This window comes from Nycticebus coucang, chromosome 15, assembly GCF_027406575.1.
Source record: "Nycticebus coucang isolate mNycCou1 chromosome 15, mNycCou1.pri, whole genome shotgun sequence".
In the NCBI taxonomy this organism is placed as follows: domain Eukaryota; kingdom Metazoa; phylum Chordata; class Mammalia; order Primates; family Lorisidae; genus Nycticebus; species Nycticebus coucang.
In genome coordinates this window covers 32926704-32949222 of record NC_069794.1, presented here as the reverse complement: position 1 = coordinate 32949222, position 22519 = coordinate 32926704, and the positions used below count along the sequence as shown (strand labels likewise).

The following is a 22519-nucleotide window of genomic DNA, read 5'->3' as shown; positions in this document are numbered from 1 at the left end:
GCCTACAGGAAAGTGAAAATCTTCAAACTTTCTAGCCACGTGTGAGGAGCCTTTGAATACATCAAATGATATGAAAAAATGAATGAAATGAGAAGCCATATCTGAGCATAATGAATAGAGAGAAAACTAGCAGTAGACTTTTCAAAACACAAACTAGAGCTTAAGGGACATGGTTTTACCTATAAAACATAGAACAAGAAGTCAAATGGATTTTTGAAATCACAAGACTGACATAACCAGAGAAGAAAACACGAATGCTCTAAACCTTCCAATGAAAAGGCAAAGATTGCAGAATGAATTTTTTTTAAAGGAGTAAGATTCTATAACAACTGCCTATAGGAGAGAAACTATAAATACAAAAATATAGATGGGTCAAAATTAAATGGGTAGGAATCAGACGTGGTGGTTCATACCTGTAATCCTAGCACTTTGGGAGGCCAAGGTAAGAAAACTGCTTGAGTCCAGGAGTTCAAGACCAGCCTGAACCACACAGTGCAGACCCAATCTCTACCACAAATAGAAAAAATCTAGGTGGGCATGGTGGCAAGTACCTATAGTCCCAGGCTAAGGTAGGATGATCACTTGAGCCCAAGAGTTTGAGGTTGCAGTTAGCTATACTGTTAGCCCGAGTACTCCAGCCTGGCAGCCGGGGCAATAGAGCAAGACCCTATCTCAAAAAAACAAAAAAGGATGGGAAAATATTTAACATGTAAGGATAAGAAATCTTAAGAGACCATTTTAATATCAGACAAATACATTCATCACAGAGTTTTACTGGAGATAAGGAGAGGCATCACCATGAAAGAATAAGAATGAAATAAAGCACAAGAAATTTTTAACAATTATAAAGGTATATGTACCTAATAGAAGATCCTCAGAGTATAGGAAGCAAAAACAGATAAAAATTAAAGTGTCAAAGCTATAGCCATACTTAGAGTGAAATATTCTTAAAACCCCTCTATTAGTAACTGATAGAACTAGACAAAAAATGAATGCACACACAAAACATCCAACTAACACTACCATCCAACTGTTAACTAATAGACATTTTTAGAATTCTACACCTAAAAAATGACAGAACACATTCTTTTCAAGTGCACATGGCAGACATATACTAAGCAATAAAATATATCTCAATAAATGTTAAAAGACCAAAATCATGAAAACTGTACATTATAATGTAATAATGATGATGAATATATAAGAAAAAAACCAAACATCTGAAAGCTAATGAAGTAACTCTAAACAATGCATGGGTCAAAGATAAAATCACAAAGTAAATAGGAAACTGTTTTGAATTAAATGACAAATACACAGCAATCAAAATTTGTGGCAGGTAACTAAAGCAGTACTTAAGTGAAAATTCATAGATTTCTTTTCTTACATTAGAAGAAAAGAAAAATCTAAATCAATGACTATGATTCCACCATAAGAAACCAGAACAAAGAGGAAAGTGAGTAGAAAGAAGTAAATTAAAATGAGAGAAAAATCAATAAAATAGAAAACATATCAAAAATAAGAAAACTTACTAGACCTGAAAGTTGATTCTTTGAATTTCTGAACAAAATTGTCAAATTGCAAGCTAGAATTAACAAGGGGAAAAAACCCTCCAATATGAAGAGGAATAAAAAAGAGATCATTAGAAATTAAAGAGAAGATACCACTACAGACCCAGTGGATATTAAATAGATAGTAAAGAAATACTATGAACAACTCTATGCCTACAAAGTGGATAACCTAGATGAAACAGACCAATTCCTTGAAAGTGCCAAACTCACACAACAAGATAACAAGATAATCAGATAGGCCTATACATATTTAAAAAATTAAATCAATAATTAATAACTTCCCAAAACAGAAAGGCCAGAGAAATCACTACTGAAATCTATGAACCACTTAAGGAAATAATTATATCAATTCTCTACAATCCTTTTCATGAGATAGAAACAGAGGGAATACCTTCTCATTCTACAAGGCCAGCATTACCCTAATAACAAACCAAAAACATTACAAAACAAGAAAACTAGGGCGGCGCCTGTGGCTCAGTGAGTAGGGCGCCGGCCCCATATGCCGAGGGTGGCGGGTTCAAACCCAGCCCCGGCCAAATTGCAACAAAAAAATAGCCGGGCGTTGTGGCAGGCGCCTGTAGTCCCAGCTGCTCGGGAGGCTGAGGCAAGAGAATCGCGTAAGCCCAAGAGCCAAGAGTTAGAGGTTGCTGTGAGCTGTGTGACGCCACGGCACTCTACCTGAGGGTGGTATGTGAGACTCTGTCTCTACAAAAAAAAAAACAAGAAAACTATTAAGATAAAACAGTATCTCTCATGAACATTGGTACACGTGCATGTGCGCACACACACACACACACACACACAAATCCTCAACAAATTTCAGCAAATCAAATCCAACAATGAATAAAAAAATTATATACCACAACCAAGTGTAATTTATCCAAGGTATGAAAGCCTGGTTCAACATATAAAAATCAAGTAATGTAATCTGTGACATCCACAAGCTAAAAACAAAAATCATATGACCGTATCAATAGATGCAGAAAAAGCATTTGACAAAATCCAACACCCATGCATGATAACAAGTCTCAATAAACTAGAAGCCAAGGGGAACCGCCTCAACTTGATAAAGAATATCTATAAAAGGCGGCGCCTGTGGCTCAGTCGGTGGGGCGCCGGCCCCATATACCGAGGGTGGCGGGTTCAAGCCTGGCCCCGGCCAAACTGCAACCAAAAAATAGCCGGGCATTGTGGCGGGCGCCTGTAGTCCCAGCTACCCGGGAGGCTTAGGCAAGAGGATCGCTTAAGCCCCAGGAGTTGGAGGTTGCTGTGAGCTGTGTGAGGCCACGGCACTCTACCAAGGGCCATAAAGTGAGACTCTGTCTCTACCAAAAAAAAAAAAAAAAAAAGAATATCTATAAAAAACCTACAGCTAACATCATCCTTAATGATAAAAACTAGAAGCTTCCTCACTAAGATCAGGATCAAGGAAATGTCCCTTCTCACTGCTCCGTACTAATGTCATCCGGAAGTCTGCGCTAATGAAATAAAACAAGAAAAACAAAACATACAAATTGGGAAGGAAGAAATTATCTGTCTTTGGAAATAACATAATCATCTATGTAGAAAATTCAAAAGAATGGATTAAAAAATTCCTGAAACTAATAAGAGATAATTGTAGCAAGGTTGCATGATACATGGTTAATACACAAAACTCAACTGTTTTCCTGTATACCAGCAATGAACAAGTGGAATTTGAAAATAAAAAAACACATTACCACCTCCAAAAATGAAAAACAGTTAAAAAAAAAAATAGCAAAATAGGTACAAGATCTGTGTGTGGTAAACTACAAAACTCTGCTGAACAAAATCAAAGAAGAGCTAAACAAATGGAAAAACATTCCATGGTCATGGACAGGAAGACTCAATACTGTCAAGATGTCAGTATTTCCCAACTTGATTTACAGATTCAATGCAATCCTAGTAAGAATCTCAGTAAGTTATTTTATGGATTTTGACAAACTAATCCTAAAGTTTCTTTGAAGAGGAGAAAAACTCAGAATAGTCAAGAAAAGACTGAAAGAGAAGAACAAAGTTGGAAGACTGATACTACCTGACTTCAAGACTTACTACAGAGCTATAGTAATCAGCCCTTTGGTATTGGTGAAAGAAACAAAGAGATAAAAGGAACAGAGCACCCAGAAACAGACCCGCATAAATATAAAGGGTGGCAAAAAATAAATGTACACCCATTTTAAGAAAGGAAAAAATGGTATTAAAATTGTAATACTCAAGTCACATTTGACTTTTCCAATTATAAGAGACACAAGATACAATATAAAAAATAACTATTATTGGCATATGTTATATATTACAATTTTGGTGCCCTTTGTATAGTCAACTGATACTTGACAAAAGAGCAAAAGCAATATAATGGAGCAAAAATAGTCTTTTCAATCAAAGGTGCTGGAACAACTGGACATAAACATGCAAAGAAATGAATTTAGACACAAACCCTACAGTTTTCACAAAAAAAAAAACCTCAAAATGGAAATCAGGCTCTATATATAAAACACAGAACTATGAAAGTCCTAGAAAGTAATATAGGAGAAAACCTAGATGACTTTAGGTATGGCAGTGACTTTTTTTTTTTATTTTATTTTAAAGACCGGGTCTCATTCTGTCACCCAGGCTAGTGCACAGTGGTGCCATCAAAGTTCACTATAAACAATGACCCTCTGGCCTTGGCCTTCTAAGTAGTAAAGACTAGAGGTACACACCACTACACCCAGCTAATTTTTAAAAATATTTTTATTTTCTTTTGTAGAGACAGGGTCTTGCTATGTTGCCCAGGTCTGAAACTCTGAGCCTCGAGTGATCCTTGCACCTCATCCACCCAAAGTGCTGGGATTACGGGTGTGAGTCACCACCTGGAGAGCAATGACCCTTTAGATAAAACACCAAGGCATGATCCATGAAAAAAATAATTAATAAGCTGAACTTCATTAAAGTTACAAACTTCCATTCTATAAAATACAATGCTAAAAGAATGAAAAGTCAAGGCAGAGATTGGGAGAAAATATTTGCAAAAAACATCTAACAAAGATCAGTTATCCAAAATGTAACAAGAACTCTTAAAACTCAACTAGAAAAAAAAACAAACAACCCAATTAAAAATGAGCCAAAGACCTTAACAGACATCTCACCAAAGATACACAGATGGCAAATTAGCATATGAAAAAATGTTCTACATCACATGTCATCAGGAAAATACAAATTAAATCAACAGGCATCACTACACAACTCTCAGAATGGCCAAAATCCAGAGCACTGACAACACCAAATGCTGACAAGGATGCAGAGCAACAGGAACTCTCATTCACTATTGGTGGAAATCAAAATGGTAAAGCCACTTTGAAAGACAGTTTGGTGGTTTCCTACAAAACTAAACACACTCTGACTATATTATCCAGCAGTCACACTTCTTGGTACTTACTAAAGAAATGAAAATTAATGCCCACTAGATTTAGCCATTTCACAATGCATGTATATTCCAAAATATCATGTTGTCCATGTTAGAAACACACGGTATTATTTGCCAGTTTTCCAAAGAGAAAAAAAAAAGAGACAGAGAAACGACTTATGTCCACACAAAAATCAGTGCTCAGATGTTTACAGCAGCTTTATTCATAAATACCAAAACTTAGAAGCAACGGAGCTGTCCTTCAGTAGATGAATAAACTGTGATACATCCAAACAATAGAATATTTTTCAGCGCTAAAAAGAAAACAGACTATTAAACCACAAAAAGATAAAAATGAACCAAAAGCATATTACTAAATGAAAGAAATCAATCTGAAAAGGCCACATACTATATAATTTCAACCATCTGACATTCTGGAGAACAGATGACTTTTAGTATTTAGAAATACTCTGTATGATACTATAACGATGGATACATGACATTATACATTTGTCCAAACCTACAGAGTATACAACACCAACAGTGAACCCTAATGTAAACTATGGACTTTGGGTGATTATGATGTGCCAATGTAGGTTCATCACTAAAAACAAATGTACCCCTGTGCTGGGGGGCACAGATTCTGGGAGAGGCAATGCATATATGAGGCAAAGGGTAATGTTTGTACCTTCCCTCTATTTTGCTATGAACTTAAAATTGATATAAAAAAATCATCTTAACAGGGGGTTTGGGTGGAGAATTATTATCACAGATCCCACAAACCTTCAAAGATAATGAAAGAATGCCATGAACAGATTCAAGCCAAAAGATTTAGATGAAATGGACAAAATTCTCCATAAAAATACAAGTCATCAAAATTGACATGAGAAATACCAGAAAATCTCAATATCCCTATATCTATCAAAGAAATTCAATTTGTCAAAAGCTTCTCCAAAAGAAAATTCCAGCACCAGATAATGCCACTGGTGAATTCTATCAAATATTCAAGAAGAAATAATATCAATCTTATGCAAAATTTTTTAAAATTTTTAAATTTTTAAAAGGTGGGATTACTACTTAACTCATTGTATGAGATGAGGATAATTATAATACTAGAACCTGACAAAAAGGTGAGGAGGCCAGATCATAAAGATGGATAATATGATTATTTATAAAGAAAATCCTGGCTTGGCACCCATAGCACAGTGGTTACAGCACCAGCCACATACACTGAGGCTGGCAGGTTCAAACCCAGCCCAGGCCAGCTAAGCAACAATGACAACTGCAACAGAAAAACAGCTGGACGTTGTGGCAGGCGCCTGTAGTCCCAGCTATTTGGGAGGCTGAGGCAAGAGAATCGCTTAAGCCCCAGAGTTTGAGGTTGCTGTAAGCTGTGATGCCAAGGCACTCTACCATAGTGAGACTCTGTCTCAAAAAAAAAAAAAAAATCCCAGAGAATCTTCAAAACTATAAAATTTATAAATCAGCTTAGCAAGGTCACAGATATATAAAGTTAATATATAAAAGCAACTGTATTGGTACATAGTAATATCAAACAACTTAAAAATAGGGAAAGAAATAATTACAGTAGCACTGAAAACCATAAAATGCCCCCATCAACCAGTTCACATATGCTGCCCCCAAGAATTATATATCACCAAAAGCAATGCCCAGAAAACTAGGCAGAAGTCTCTAGCCAATCAATATTCCCAGAAGCTGCAGGGGAATAAGCACCTCAGTTCTGAACAGGGGATTTGGGTTCCACACCACAGCATTCACTGGAGTCTGCCTATTACAGTAGTAGGATTCACTTGCCTCAAGTAAGTTCTAGAAAATGATCCTCCAGAATTCTAGAGAAAATTTCTAGCAAAAGGAAAGTGGTTCAAACTATACCACCACTCACTACAGACAGTTTCAAGGCCAAAATTGACATTCAGAACCGCTTCTCTACTAGCCATTCGAGATTCCCTTCATCTTTGGCTAGCACTTCTGCTGGGCCAGGTGGCTGACTTCATGGATGGTCATTAGGTCTTTCTCATATCCGTTTACAATCAACATTGGGTGAGGAAGTACCAAGAAACACGCAGCGGATCACCTATGCCAAACCTCCTCCACACTTCATTGTACATAACAGCAGCCCTACCTTCTCCAGATGAACAGAGACATTATCTCTGTTCAAACAGTAATCTCTATTCAACGAGAAAAGAAGTCCCCAGTCTCAGTGGCAGCTGGAGCTTAAAAAATAACAGCATTCTTGCAAAGTGTTATGTTGTAAACACTTCCCTTCTGAGAACCCAGAGCTACAGAGATGACGGAAAGCATAAATTCCCGAGGTGGATCACTGAGAGTGAAGTTTAGTGGAAATTTTCCTATACATCTTCTTCCTATTGGTATCACTGAAGGATGGGGATTCCATCCTTGCAGGGTATCATCACCAAGCTCCAGAATATCATCCCAAGCTGTGCCATCAAAAGACTATTTGTCTGCTCTATCAGGTCAGCAGCTTCCGGAAGGTGTGGTGAATAATGGGACAAATGGATCCCATAGACCCTCTTTTGCTATTAAATTGGTCCCTCAGTCTGAAATGATCCTTTTACTGAAAAATCAAACATTCTATAAGCCTTCAAGTAGTGGTACTGGCTGAACCCCTACTGGAAAGACGAATTCACACCCGGAATATGTGTCAAATTAGTCAAAATGAATCACGGTCCTTTCCAAGATATAAGTTCTGGTTGGTCTCCTTAAAGGATGACTGGACTCTGCTGCTGTCAGCTGGACATTCAGTAGCAGCTGTTGCCAGATCAGTACCAAGGCTCAGAAGCCCTGTATTGGGCCCAGGAAGAGCCACCATCAGTAATTCTTCCATGCATTCATAGGTCAAAAGAAATACCTATCAATAGGGGTTATTAAGTAGTTAGATCCAAATAAGTAGTAAGAATTCATAAAGTCACTAAAAACTTGGTAGACATTTGAAAACTAATGCACATAAACTGGAAGAAAAGTATTTTTTGTTTCATTCCTAAATAACCACAATTATACATGACACTAGGACATGTGTACCTGCTAGGTACTAAACAACTTCGGAAAACTGAAATCAGATTGAACATCTCAACCTCCTTTCCTCTTCCATAACAATTCTGTGCAGTGCTTGATTTGTATCACAAATACCAAAAATCCAACTTTACAAAAGGAACACAGTATCATCGCCTGAAAAAACCTTGAACTACTTCAAGCTAGTCGTTTGTGACAGACATTAGGGTGCTTCCTTTGATTTTTTTTTTTTTTTTTTGAGATAATCTCACTGTCACCCTGGGTAGAGTGCCATGGCATCACAACTCACAGCAACCTCAAACTCCTGGCTTCGAGTAATCCACTTGCCTCAGCCTCCCCAGTTGCTGGGACTACAGGTACCTGCCACAATGTCGGGCTATTTTTTGAGATGAGGTCTCTCGCTCTTGCTCAGGGTCATCTTGAACTCCTGAGATCAGGTGATCCACCCACCTCAGCTTCCCAGAGTACTAACACTATAGGTGTGAGCCACTGCACCCAGCTTTCCTTTGAAATTTTGAACTATGTGTGCCTGCTGTGGTGCTTTGTGGTGCCTCAGTGCACAGTTTGGGAACACGTTTGTGTGTGTGTGTGTGTGTGTGTTCCCTTCATCTCTTAGCAGATCCAGCATCTCCCAGTAGGTTTTGCTGTGGCTTAACCCTAATTACCAGTTTGGTGATAGCCAGTAGGGGAGAGGAAGTAGGAGGGGCAGAAAGGGCAGTATGGTCTTCTGCATAGTCCTCACACAGGCACCCTCTATAGCCAGCAGAAGTAGGCTGCTTCTGCAGACACAGAGAGTTAAGAAGAATGTGGGGTTTCAAGTCCATCAACTCAGATGTCCCATCCTAATGGTCAGGATTACTTCCCAACCAGAGAGTACCGACTCCAGCATAGTAGGACTTCAGTGGGTTGAATTCTCAACCCACGGTGGAGTTCTGCTACCCTCTGGAGCTCTGCTACCCTTAAAACTGAGTCTTGGGCCTAATCCTCAGCCTCTTTCCTCTTACCACAGATGCATTCCTTTACACGCTGCTATAGAAACTTCCATTTACAGTTTGCCCCCAATTATCTTCATCCTTACATCAACTTTCTCCCATCTATCAATGCTACCAAGAGCCATATGATTATTCCCCTTATAATTAACTTCCCTGAATCTCTCAAAAGCCTAAGATAGTGTACCCTTCCACAAATACAGTATTGCAATTCACCACCAGCAAAAGTTCTAACAGTTACACAGCTGCAGGGCATGCCAAGGGTTATTACTATCAGTACCCCACCAACCATCAGGATGGGGTTCTCATTGCTATCCAGCTAGCCAATGGATCAGCTCCAAAATCTCATTTTAAAGTCTATTTCCTGGCCAGCCATGATGGCTCACGCTTATAATCCTAGCACTCTGGGAAGCCAAGGTGAGCAGATCCCTTCAGCTCAGGCTTTCGAGACCAGCCTGAGCAAGAGTGAGACCCCGTTTCCACTAAAAATGAAAAACAGAGGCAAGAAGATAACTTGAGCCCAAGAGTTTGAGATTGTTGTGAGCTACAATGCCATGGCACTCTACCAAAGACTAAAAAGTGAGACTCTGTCTAAAACCAATAAAAAAAAAAAGTCTATTTCCTCAGACCACTCCTTACACCAAGTGTCTTGGGTTATATGGTTCCAAGGCAACAGACTTTGAAATGCAGATTTGCACATAGCAGCTTCTTGTGGCGCACCCTCCAAACCAACCACTGTAGGAGAGTGAAGGACATAGGCCTGAGACAAGGATGGAGCTGAATTGCAACACAATCACAGGAAGGCCTCAGTAGTATGGTGAGAGCTCTAGTGTTAGGACAGACCATCAAAGCTGTCTTGCCTCGGAGCCAGAAAGAGGCATTTGTACTTCTACAGTGAACAGATATTAGAGGTATACTGTCCTGAAGAAGAGGCATGACTTTTAGGGAAGCAGCTGTGTTGGCACAGGGCAATATCTGGAGAGGGACTTAGCTGCAATCTGTTTTACCTAGTAATATTCCCAACAGCTAGGGAAACATGTACCTAACAGGGGAAATCTGGGTAGCTAACCACAACACCAGCATGGACTATTGTAACAATTTGGTTAATAAGGAGAGAGAATTAAGCATTTACCTTGCTTTCTTAGAAAGGACTATAGTTCATCATCAGTCAATAGGGGAAAACTCTTTGTACAGAAGAACACCAGCTAATACAGAAGTAATAGGATTATTTTTAAAAATCATTTTGAAATCCCTAATAAAATTATTGACTCAGATGAGGATTACCAAAGTATGCTAAAACCATTACGTGAAAGATGTTCACATTGAGCTGAAGTTACTTGCTCATTACAAATGGAAGAAGCACACATTTACAGAGAGAGATCTAGTAGGTACCATCTTACCCAAGTAATCAGCCTTAGCATCATTAATAGTGACACAATCTGACAACTTCTGGATGGGATGCAATACACAGTGTTCAGCACTATACACAAAATATTTCCTGCTAAAAAATGTCTAACGAACACCTAATGAAGCCAGAGGCCTAACTTCCACTTACAGAAAATACAGGGATAAAAAACAGAGGGATAAAATATCTAGGGGCCCTACCCTTAAGAAGCTAGATTTATATGACATTCTATAAAAGGTAAAATATTAAGACAGAAAATGGATTTGTAGTGGCCAAGTGCTAGGGGTAGAAGGTCCTAAAGAAACTTTTTGAAGTGATGGAAATGTTCTATACTTGATTGTGCTGTCAGTTCCAAGAGTCTTAAAATGAACCTTTAAAGAGAGTAAATTTTACCGTATATAAATTAAACCTCAATTAGCCTACTCTCTACTCTAAAAACCTGAACGTTTAACCTGATTTGTGTGTGTGGGGGGGAATGAAACTATTCTGTTTATTTTTTAAACAAATATTTTTAGAGAAAAAGTATTTTTAAATTAACATTTTTCTCTTCTCTTGAGGTTGGGAAATGAATTCATTTCACACTTCTACCTATCAGTATACCAGCAGAGCAATTTTTGCCTTAAGATGTGTTTATACATTATAATAGGATCCCACAAATACAACAGCTATATTACAGATTAACATATCAACAGCTACATATAGAAGAAAATTACTACCTATCTACAAATACAGATATATGTGTATATGTATGTATATATCTAGCTATCCATGAGTGTATATATAAATATTTATATATATGGATTCAATCCTGTATTACTTAATAACATACACTTACAAGTAATGGCTCTTCGTTGCTCAAAGCTGTCAGGGTTGGTCAGTGTCTAATGAACAAAATCTACTTTGTACCCTGCTCTCCAAGATGTCCCCCCTTCTGCCCCAAACCTTCACTTTCAGAATGAATGAATTCTCTCCCTCAGGAAACCTGCATTTCAGCTCTAACAGAAGTCTTACTATTACTTACAAACCGATCTTTCTCTCTTCTGCTCATGCAAATTTTGAGTTGGCCCAGAATGCCATGTCTTTGACATAATAGGTAGTGCTTTCTTCACCATTTCATTTTATCTTAACACTTCTATATGTCTCCGCCTTTTTATCTTACACCGCCAGAAAGATAATAAACTCAAGTCTAGGATATGTGTCTTATAAATCTGATCAATGGTTAGTGCCAAGTAATAATCCCTAAACATTTGTTGATTTGACTATTTAACCAAAATCCAATGCACCTGACAGATGGACTCAAATACCATTTCTAGTAAGAATGAGATAAAGCAGCTATAGAAACTAAGTGAGTTTAGTTTAGAGAAGATAAGCAAGCCCTAATTTTTGTCTCAATCTCCTATATTGTTTTCACTAACTCTGTTCTTCCACCACTTCAAGACCCAGATACCTTGACTCCTCTTTATTTCCCTATCAGTTCCCTCCTGGCACAACTTTCCTTTTTATAACATGATCAAACATTATCATCTTCAAATTTTTTCTTTGCCCTCCAGTCACACTTTAACTCAACTAGAAGTTTTCTCCATGTCTCTTTTGAACAGAAAAGCTTATAACACTATGCTCCTGGTAATTTAAAATGCAACTTTAATAATAATAACAACAGCTTACATTTAATGGGCACTTATCATGTGCAAGCATAATGTCTTTTAGAAAACTATGTGGTTGTGAGAAAAAGACAAAATCTAACTTACCCAATTTAACACAGAAACAGATAGAAGAGTACTTGAACTAAGCCACTCTGCTTCTATAGCTCCAACATTTAGCCACTGTGCCATGGTGCTTCCCAAGTGCCTGGCTATAAAACCATTCACATTCAGAACTGATCAAATGTTCCTTTATTCATTTTCTGCCCAACCCTTTCCCCCAAGACAATGTTCTAATTTTGATTAGCCTCATTCATCCAAAAACACATTTATTCAGTTACTGAATAAATGAAAGAGTTACTTCCACATTCTATACTGTCACTGAGACCATAAATCAGAGTAAGGCATGATTACTGCCTTCTCTTCAAGTACCCAGCCGCTTACTCTCAGAACAAAAAAAAGAAAAAAACCTAATTCTTACAGCACTTAATGTGCCAAGCACACAGAAAGATTCATTTACTCTACAAAACACTCCACATAATTATTATCCCATTCTACAATAAGAAAATTGAGGCATATAAGTTATATAATATACCCAAGGTTACACAACTAGCAAATGACAAAACCAGGATTCAAAACCAGTCTAGCTTCCCCATCCAAGCTCTTAAGCACTTTGTTAGAATGCCATTAAAGTCACTGACTCCATTGGGCTTTAATCCCTTAGTTTCTCAACCCTGCACCTAAAGCCCAACCCATAGTAATTAATTCATTGAACACTGATAACTCGCTTGCCATGTTTTTATTTCCTGAACACAACAAGCTTGTTCCTTTATAATCTCCTAAAACATTCTTCCTTTAGATCTGCTTCTTCATCATTAAAATTCAACTTAAATGCCAACTCCCAAAGAGCTCCTTCCTCACCACATTACCTAAAATAGCCCCACTAAAAATTGCTCCATCACATGAAATCAGTTTTATTTCCTTCATAGTTACTTATCACTAGTTGTCTGTTTCTCCCATCAGAGTAGATGTTCCAAGACAGTAGAGACCTTGCCCAGCTTGCTCACTGCTACACCTTCAGCACTTACAACAGTGCCTGGCACACAATAAGTACTTGAAGTTTATAGAATGAATGTCAAAAACAATGTTAGGCACTGGGATAACCAAAATGAATACGCAGGCTATGGTTCCTACCCTCAATAAACTCCTAGTCTTTTTATTTACCAATACTTACCTCCCCCCACCTTCTATGTTAAAGAAAGACCAGCCCCTAACTTTTTTTTTTTTAATTGTTGGGGATTCATTGAGGGTACCATAAGCCAGGTTACACTGATTGCATTTGTTAGGTAAAGTCCCTCTTGCAATCATGTCTTGCCCCCAGGTGTGGCACACACAAAGGCCTCACCCCTCTCCCTCCTTCCCTAACTTTTTTTAAAGGCTAACCTTTCCACTTACCTTAATTAAATCTGTCCCTGAAATCTCCCTCGACCTCTCCTTATCAATTATCCCCTCTCTTACTTCTTTACTTGCTCCCTCTCCATTTACCCTCCCATATTTGAACATCTCACCCACCCACCTACACTTGAAAATCCTTCTCTCAACCCTGAATCCCCTCTAAGTGACCCCAACACACTCCATTCACTCCTCACCACATCCCTGTACTCTGAGCACTTCCCCAAAGTTACTAGTGACCTGAAAACTTTTCTCATTTTCTTCGGCACTTAATGCTTTTGAGAATTTTCAATCCACTTTCCTAGGGCCAGAGAACCTACTATCCCATGGTTCTCTTTATAATTTTCTGATTCTCTTTTTTCCTTCACTGTCTTCTGTCACACCTTAAACTAGATGCTCACTGGAGCTTCATCTCTATTCTTGCTCCATTCTCTGGCTCTGAATGATCTCTTCCAACTCAACAGTACCCCATCCAAATAATTATATCATTCATTCAGAGCCTAAATCCAAGCTCTACTACCTCCATTATCTTTAATAACAGATGAGACTGAATTCTTAATCAAATCCTCAATAAAGAGTAGTTGCAAGCTATTCTTCACAATAAAATAAACAATGTTGTGAACAAGCATTAGCAAGAAAAATCATACAACATAAGGCCAGTTTCCATGAGTATTTCTGGAAATATCTGAGAAAATTCTTCATTACTTTTCATTGACAATTGGTACAAAAATAGACCAAAAACTAAAAATCATTAGCAGATTTTATGTATGTGATTAACCTATCTCATTTGTCTAAAATTGCTAATACAGATCTACATACATAGAAATTGTATTATTACACAAGTATAGTTGAAGTAAGTCAAAACAGGAATATACCAGTCACAAATTATTGCATAAGTCTAGAAATAACACACAAAATAAATACAAAATCTTTGAGAGGGGTTCTAACAGTGCACATACAATTGCATAGTTTAGATTCTTAAAATGTGAGTGCCTCACAGATCAAAATTATGCCTAATTACAAAAGCGAACTGTCTAATGTGGTGGTGTGCTATTTTTCAAAAACTTTAGCAAGAAACAGACTTGTGTCTGGCCTTCAGGTCAGACAGCAAAGGTTAATTACACACATTTACATCCATATGATAAAAGTACTTATGTGCTCAATCATGTAAACAATCCCAGACATGAGAAGACTGGTATGTACAGAAAAAGTGTGACCAAATCTCCATCTTTTCAACATTCTCCAATGGATAAGATACAATCCACACTGATAAACTACAAATACCTGACTTACAGCCTAGTCCTAAACCCTTCCATAGGGAGAGAAAAAGATATCTGGTTATTGCCTAATAAACTGCATTTTCAATAAATTCAGTAAACTCTTTAAGTTATTTGATAAAATCCTACTATACTTTCCCCATGTACTGCAAGAAGCTGTGGGGAAAAAAATGTAGCCAACTCCCAATTACCACTGTCAAAGCTGGTGAAACAAGTCAAGACACCATCCTTCAGGGTACCTGGCATGTAAAGGCATGAAAATGAAAACAATAGGAATGCCCTTAGTAAAAAAGGCCCCCACATTTTAAGAAAAAGAAAATGAAAGTAATCTAACATCTCCATCCAGGAAGCTGAAGATGCAGCCTAACTGGAAGAGATCTAGGAGCTGCTCAAATTTTCTGGATGGTAGCAGTTGAACACTATACCAGCTGTCATATTTTGAAGTTCTGTAGCTTTCTCCTTTTTCTCTTTAAAATCTCCTCTTCTCTAAAGCCTGTAACTATTAGAAGAAACAGAAAAGCAGATGAAATAGAAATGGCTGGTAGGACATCAGAACACAAGAGCAGCTGCAACCTCATTTCTAGAAGACGAAAAGGCCGTTATCAGAGTACAGCTATAAAAAAATCTGCCAGATACCATTCACGCCTATACAGTATAAATCTCCACATACATCACTTATTCATAAATCTCTTAAAATCAAACCACATGCCTACCCATCCCCCAGTCTGATTATCTAAAATTCATCCTATAAATATGATACTATCCTTAACCCACTCCATTGCTCCCATTAGCGAAAGGTACATTTCTTTTAAGAGATGTGGAAAGGGTAGGGACGTCATGGCAGAGGTGGGACGTGCAAATAACACTGCGGTAACGACACTGGAAACACCACTTCCCTCACCACTCTTGTAAATTCTCTTCACCCTCTCTCCCTCTACCCATGCCTACTCCTTCCTCAACATTACACACACGTGTTATAACCGACCAGCACAATCCCCTTTTCTAGCATCACACACTCCCCCACCATCCCCACTAACCCGCGACATTGACCACACACACTTATAGCAGAAACTGCAGCCACCGCACCCTCCTATTTCAATAAGCATTTCCACCGGTCAGCATCAGGTGCTGACTGAAAGCTCAGTAAATACCTACGTACCAACACAGAAACATCATACACACACACGAACAGCGCTGCACACACGGTATGAGGCGCGAGGAAGGGCACCCTGGAAACGCACCTGGAGGCTGGGTGTCCAGCGCTGCTGCCTCCCTGGTCTCTGTCACTGAGCGCAGCTGTGTAAATCCTCCGGTAGCGGTCGGCCAGGGCCCGGCCTGACAGCAGCAGCTGGTAGTGACCCCGGGAGTCCACGGCGGGCAGCCCCAGCCCCAGCCCGGCAGCAGCCAAGGAGCCCTCGGGAACCGGCATGAACAGCGCCCCCGGCGCCGGGGAGGAAGAGAAGGTGGCGGCTGGGAAGAATCCGTCCCCGCCGGGGCCCGAGGAGGCGGCGGCGAGGGAAGCAGTCGCTGCGCACATCATCATCCTCGCCGCCGCCGCCTCGTCCCCGCGGGCCGGGCGGGCAGACACGCGCGCGCACACACAGCCCTTTTCCAACGACGACGGCTCCGCCGGCGGCCTCCGGCTCCCACGGCTGGGAGACTACAAAGACAGCGATCTCCTCCTCCTCCTCCTTCGTCTCCTCCCCTTCCCCCCCGCACCGCCCTCGCCGCTACTGGGGCCGCTCATCTAACCCCGCCACCCCGGGAGTGTGAGCAGGAGGCGTTGCCGCCGCTGCCGCTGCCGCCGCCGCCACCACCACCGCTGCCACCTCCAGAGCTACCCGCAATGGGAAGCTGCCGGCCTCACCGAGCATGCGCCACTCCTCACGCATGCTCAGTAACGCCAGCCCGCCCTTACTCGCACCCCCACTCCCTCTGCTACCACTCCCTCAACCTGGTCTGGGCTTTGGGTGTGGGGCTGTTAGGTTGTGTAGAATCTGAAGGCAATCCACTCCTCCGGCTTTTACTGGAAGCTTGAGGAAGAGTAAGGAAAGTGCTGGGCAGGCTGCTGTCGGCGTTCCACTTCAGGTTCCCTCCAGGTGAGAGAACTCGGACCTGAAAGAAAGAGGGAATGTGTCCATCTCCAGAGGAAGTGTGGTTCGAACTCCTGTTACCTTTCCTCCATATCTGTGCTGCCAACATGAAGTTGACTGTGAATAGTGCTGGTTAATTCATGATTTAAGGTAGAGAAGACCAGCCGAATTGGAAGTCCCTTTAGCGGTCTTACTTAGGATTTTTTCGTCGTTAAGATAGCTTTTACTTACACGGAGAGGTAATAATCTAGTGCATTTTTTCTATGAAAGTAGCATTAACAGAAGATAGGTAAATATTCACAAGCCAGAGTCATTCCCAAATTCTTGTTCTCAACAGTTACATCATAGCCAAATCTTAGTGTAAAAGAAATTTTAAAAATTATTCTTTTGTTGACTCCTCACCCCAGAGGTGCACGTTTATCTCTTGACAGCGGTCACTTAAAATGGTTTATCTTTTTCTGTCCAGATATACGTTGTTGAAGGTAATTCTTGAATATGATATAATTGTGAAAATGTCAGCTCTACCACAGACCTTATCATTGTTATATATAAAAATGTAACGGTGGCTAAGTCTGCAGGTCCAAGCAATTCTACTGACCCCGTCTAAGTAAATGCTCTAGAAATAAATGTGTCCCTGCATCCTAATTCCTGGTAAGTTGTATCCATTTGACTCTCAATTTGAAGAGTTTGTCTAATTCATAGTCCTAAAAAAAATCAGTTCTAAATCCTATGATTCCCCATACTTTATCTTTTGTCTACTTAGCAGTTCTTCTATCTGTGCCTCTTCTTTGAATGGCCTGCTCTTAAAAAAGAAAAATCCTGTTTAGGGTTTAAGAAGCAAACAAGCTAGGAGTGGAGAAGTAATTTATTTCTACCTTTAGGGTGGAAGGATGCTGACAGCAGTACATTTTATCTGGAACTTTAAGAGGTAGTTGGATGTCATCCAGATTTTTTTTTTTTTTTTTTGCAGTTTTGACCAGGCCCAGGCTTGAACCCACCACCCCCAGTATATAGGGTGGGTGCTCTACTCGTGGAGCCACAGGCACCACGCAGATGCCATCTAGATTGTTTTAGGGACAGTCTTTTTTTTTTTTTTTTTTTTTTTCTTTTTTGAGACAGTCTCACTTTGCTGCCCTGAGTAGAATGCCATGGAGTCATCATATCTCACAGCAACTTCAAACTTCTGGGCTCAAGTGATCCTCTTGCCTCAGCCTCCTGAGTAAGCTGGGACTACAGGCACTGCCACAATACCCAGCTATTTTTAGAGATGGGGTCTCTATCTTCCGCAGGCTGGTCTTGTGCAGGCTGGTCTCGAACTCCTGAGATCAAGCAATCCACCTCAGCCTCAGCCTCCATAAGTGCTAGGATTACAGGCATGAGGCACTGCGCCAGGCCTCATTTAGATTTTTTGGTAAAAGATAGTTAGAAATGGGACAATGAAAACAGGAACAAAGACAGATGTGGAATCATAGTATTTTAGTACTGCAATTAGCCTTAGTAAGCAAGTTTTGCTTTTGTCGTATTTCCTCAACTATTCTATAAGTTCCTTCAGAGTTTGTTGTTTATTTCTATTTATTCTTAGTCCCTAGACTAGAATTTTGCAATAGGTATTTGCTAGGCTAAATTTCTATCTCAATGCTTCAGCACAGTTACAAACCTTGATGTTGAACAGGAAGCCCCCCACCCTATAGAGCCAAGACAATGGCTTGAAGCAGCTAAATTCTAAGAGGGGACCTAAAGGCCTGATAGGTAAACCCTGCAAGGGTGCATTATGGTTGCAAGACCCAGCAGGGAGCAAAAAGACTCTAAAACAGCAGTTCTCAACCTGTGGGTCATGACCCCTTTGGGGATCAAACGACCCTTTCGCAGGGGCCACCTAAGACCATCCTGCATATCAGATATTTATATTACAATTCATAACAGTAGCAAAATTACAGTTATGAAGTAGCAACGAGAATAATTTTATGGTTGGAGGTTACCATAACATGAGGAACTGTATTAAAGGGTTAAAGCATTAGGAAAGTTGAGAACCACTGCTCTAAAATCTGACAGCCTTGCCACTTAATACTTTGGGGCAAGTTTCTCCCTTTGAATAATGCTCAAAATAATACCTAGTACATGAGATTGAGTGAGGCTTTAAAGCTTCTCCCTCAATTCTTGGCACATAGCTTTTCAGAAATACAGGATGTCCATAAAGTTCATGTACAATTTAAAATAGTGTGCAAAGTCTAGAGTGTTTTGCATAGTGTGTGTCATACACTAGACTTTTCCACGGGGTGGGACATTTCCAGCTCCTAGCACAGAGTCCTCTAAGAGCTCTAAGCAGGAAGTAAATAGATACTGAATCAATGGTGCCTGCAAAGAGGCATTTACAGTGCAGGCTCAGGTGGTGGCATGTATAGTCGTTGCCCATTTAGAGTTTCTTGTGGACACTGAGCCACGCAGCTGCACTGGTCCCTGGATTCTTCTCACACCTTCCTTAATTGCACAGTCCAGTACAGTAGCCTACAGTCTCTGACAGGCCCCTTCCAGAGCCTCCCGGATACACACAAAACCCGGAAACTGGATAATTTCCCAAGAAACCCGATGTCATTGAGCTATGCAACCAGGCGTGCGCAGAGTCGCACACATGCTCACTTAGGTATTTGAGGGTGGCGTTTCTGTTGCGGTTGGCAGCGTTTCCTTGCACGGCAGCGGCAGCGGTCGTTGTACTCTAAATTGATAGCCAGGGCAGCGTTTCCCATCCCCCGTCTTCCTGCCTTTTCATAGTGCGCTCCGGGGCCCCTGCAACAGCCACCGCTACAGCCGTGGCAGCTGGGCACCTTGGATGGCTCCCTTGGAATAGCCAGGAAGAAAAGGACGTTTGGAGTCACCCTAAATTACACTATAGGGGAAGTGAAGGAGAATGTGGTCCCAAGGCAAGTGGCAAGAATCACCTGAACGTCGCCGCAGATCGGAGATGGGGTTTCTAGCAATATGCCAAGCAAGCGTCGCCTCTCACCACTCTGGCGACACTACTGCCGAATGCTTCGGGCAGCCCACGTGTCGAGGGATGGACTGGGGAGACCTCTTGTTATTCTAGGAACTGAGCAGAATGAAAGAATGCAGAGGGCTTTGCTTTTATTTTTCCAGCCCCACTGAGCGCAGCTCTTTTACTTTCCGCGGTGCCATCTTAGCTTTATGCTGGGGCTGGGCTGGGCGTGTGTTCGGTTGTGACCTGAGGGAGGGCGGGAGGAGTGGGGGCGTGGAGCCCGCCCTGGCCCGGCTAGATGCTGGATGGGCTAGACCGGAGTGCAGGACACTTTCTCCCTTGGAGAATAGCACTGAGGCTAAGGCAAATCCTGCCGTCGCCCATTTGATTATGGGCGTAGTATTTTTCAGTCTTTGTGGTTGATACTCTAGATCCTTTCTCAAAAGAATCTCTTATCTGAGACCACATTATAGTAAGATCAAGCCTTCATCATTCACCCTTATCACAGATTTTTGTCGTTTTTCCACTTACCATTGCAAACCTGAACAACAATTTTTTTTTAACTCTCGTCACATTTACATTTGTTTCCTTTTCTGTATCTTTAAAGATTTTTGTTTAAGGAAGCCACTGGGGGCTGACGAAGTCATTAACGCTGCAGGAACCAGAAAGTTTGTAAGAGGACCAACTCGTTAGTGTTGGTTAATTTCATTAAAAGGTTAATTTTGCTCTACAAGATTACAAACATAGGAAGCATGTATATTATGGGGCACATCAAAACTGCCGAAATTGCTGTGTTCAGGAGTCTGAGTTTGTTTCCTGATCTGTACAATAATGTACTGGAGCATTTAAAAACAAAATTGGTAGCTGAGAGCAATTTGAAAAATGAACAACTCAGGCTCGAAGAATAAAGAAATGCTTCACTCTTAAATGACCTTGGCCTTTCAAGGATAACAGGATTCTGCATTGTTTACAATATGATACTGTACTTTAAAATAAAATGTATTTGGTACGATATATTTAATACTCCAAACTGAGGAGAAAAATTTGGCGTGGCAATTGAAATTTGTTTAAACATAAATTACACATTTGATCCCCTAGCTATCTTGACCTCTTCCTTTAAGCAGCTATACAGAGGATGCCCCCCAAAGGTATACACATTTTAAGAAAGGAAAAATCTGTATGAAAATTGTTTAATACTCTGATCACATTTGACTTCTGCATTTACAAGAGGTGCTCAGATGTGACTTATATTCACATTTTCATAGTTTTTTCCTTTCTTAAAATGTGCATACATTTTTTTTGGCATCCTCTGTATTTTTTAAGGTCTTAGAATAGTCAGCAATTTGTAATTATTAAGAGTTAATGTTTGGGGGCCAGACATGGTAGCTCACACTTATAATTTCAGCCAGCATTCAGGGAAGCTGAGCTAGGAAGATCACTTAAGCCCAGGAGTTCAAGACCAGCCTGGACAACACAGCCAGACTCCATCTCTACAGATGGAGATATTGTGGTGCATGCCTATAGTCCTAACTTCTCTAGAGGCTGAGACAGGAGCATCACTTGAGCCCAGGAGTTTGAGGTTACAGTTTGCTATGATGGCGCCACTGCCCTCCTCCCTGGGTAACAGAGTGAGACTCTGTCTATAAAAACAACAGAAAAAAAGGGTTTAATTTTTTTCCTTTTTATTCATACTGGTTTTAAAAGATGTAAATTGTATGTCCAAGTTTTCCCACAAATAAAATGTTTAGGTTCTAAGAGACCTAAGTTACATATTGACATTTTCATTCTTAAAAAAATTATTCTAAAATAAAATTAGTATATGTTTTAAGTTTGTGAATTCAGTAATTTATATTTTTAACAAAAATCACATCTTTCCCCAGCTGATACAGAAAGTTATATAAAAACTGTCTTAAAAAGAAATTTTAAAACCACAGCATTTCAACCTTGAAAACTTTAGTATAGTTTATAAATTAAATTGATCTTTATTACTGAGATTAAATAGTTTAAATTAAAACACTAAAGGACCATTGAAATTCTTATAGAGAAAATCAATTTTATCATATCAAACTTTTCTTGAAATTATTTAATAGGGTTATTGGCAAATCCAGATGTCTGGATGTATCTAAATGGCTCTAAACTGATTAGATTAGTACTAAGCATGGCCTCTTTAGAAAAGATATTTAACTTCTCTGAGGCTATGTTTTCTCATCAGTAAGGTGGGTGATAATAGCACCTATTTCATCAAATTATTTGAGGAATAAGTTAAATAATATATATGAAGAACTTGCATAGTGCAACAGCAGGCAGGCAGTAACTATTAATATTACATTAAATTAATGGTTCCTTTTTAAAATTGTGTCTCAGTCTTGTGCTAGAGGAAGTTACAAAAAAGTTATGCAGTTTTAGTTATATAGACTAGAATTTAGAAGTTAGTTTTTATAGTTTGTTTTTTCTTAACAAAGGATCCTACACACAAATACAGATCTAATGCATATTGGCAAGAAAAATAGAGTCCAGAAACAATGCTTGTTTTCCTAAAATACCTGCTCTTAAATAATTTGTTAGTTTACAAAATGCTTTCCTTGCTTACATAAATTCAGTGAGTTTTGGAATTTTTACTGTTGGCTACATTTTGGCATGTTAAAACATATTATAGTTCCTTCTCAAAAG

The 22519-nt window shown here is 39.8% G+C and overlaps 2 protein-coding genes and 1 long non-coding RNA gene across 18 annotated transcripts in view; 1 reads left to right on the top strand and 2 right to left on the bottom strand.

Moving 5' to 3' along the window:
- MYCBP2 (MYC binding protein 2) overlaps positions 1-16583 on the bottom strand; it is a 309994-nt gene extending 293411 nt beyond the window's left edge. For 15 of the 16 annotated variants that reach the window (XM_053563137.1, XM_053563138.1, XM_053563143.1 and 12 more), the window contains exon 1: positions 16027-16583. In XM_053563137.1, the coding sequence (XP_053419112.1) occupies positions 16027-16328 (302 nt within the window). In that variant the 5' untranslated portion in view covers positions 16329-16583. The remainder of the gene's footprint in view (positions 1-16026) is intronic. The other variant, XM_053563146.1, reaches the window with a different exon arrangement.
- LOC128566351 (uncharacterized) lies at positions 16446-16532 on the bottom strand. Its single transcript, XR_008374559.1, has one exon. It is a non-coding gene; the product is annotated as an uncharacterized LOC128566351 (long non-coding RNA).
- A 178-nt stretch (positions 16584-16761) lies between the features above and the next one.
- The window catches only part of SCEL (sciellin), a 342117-nt gene continuing 336359 nt past the window's right edge, over positions 16762-22519 (top strand). Inside the window, exon 1 of the mRNA XM_053563449.1 lies at positions 16762-16884. The gene's annotated coding sequence lies outside the window, so the exon portion shown is untranslated. The remainder of the gene's footprint in view (positions 16885-22519) is intronic.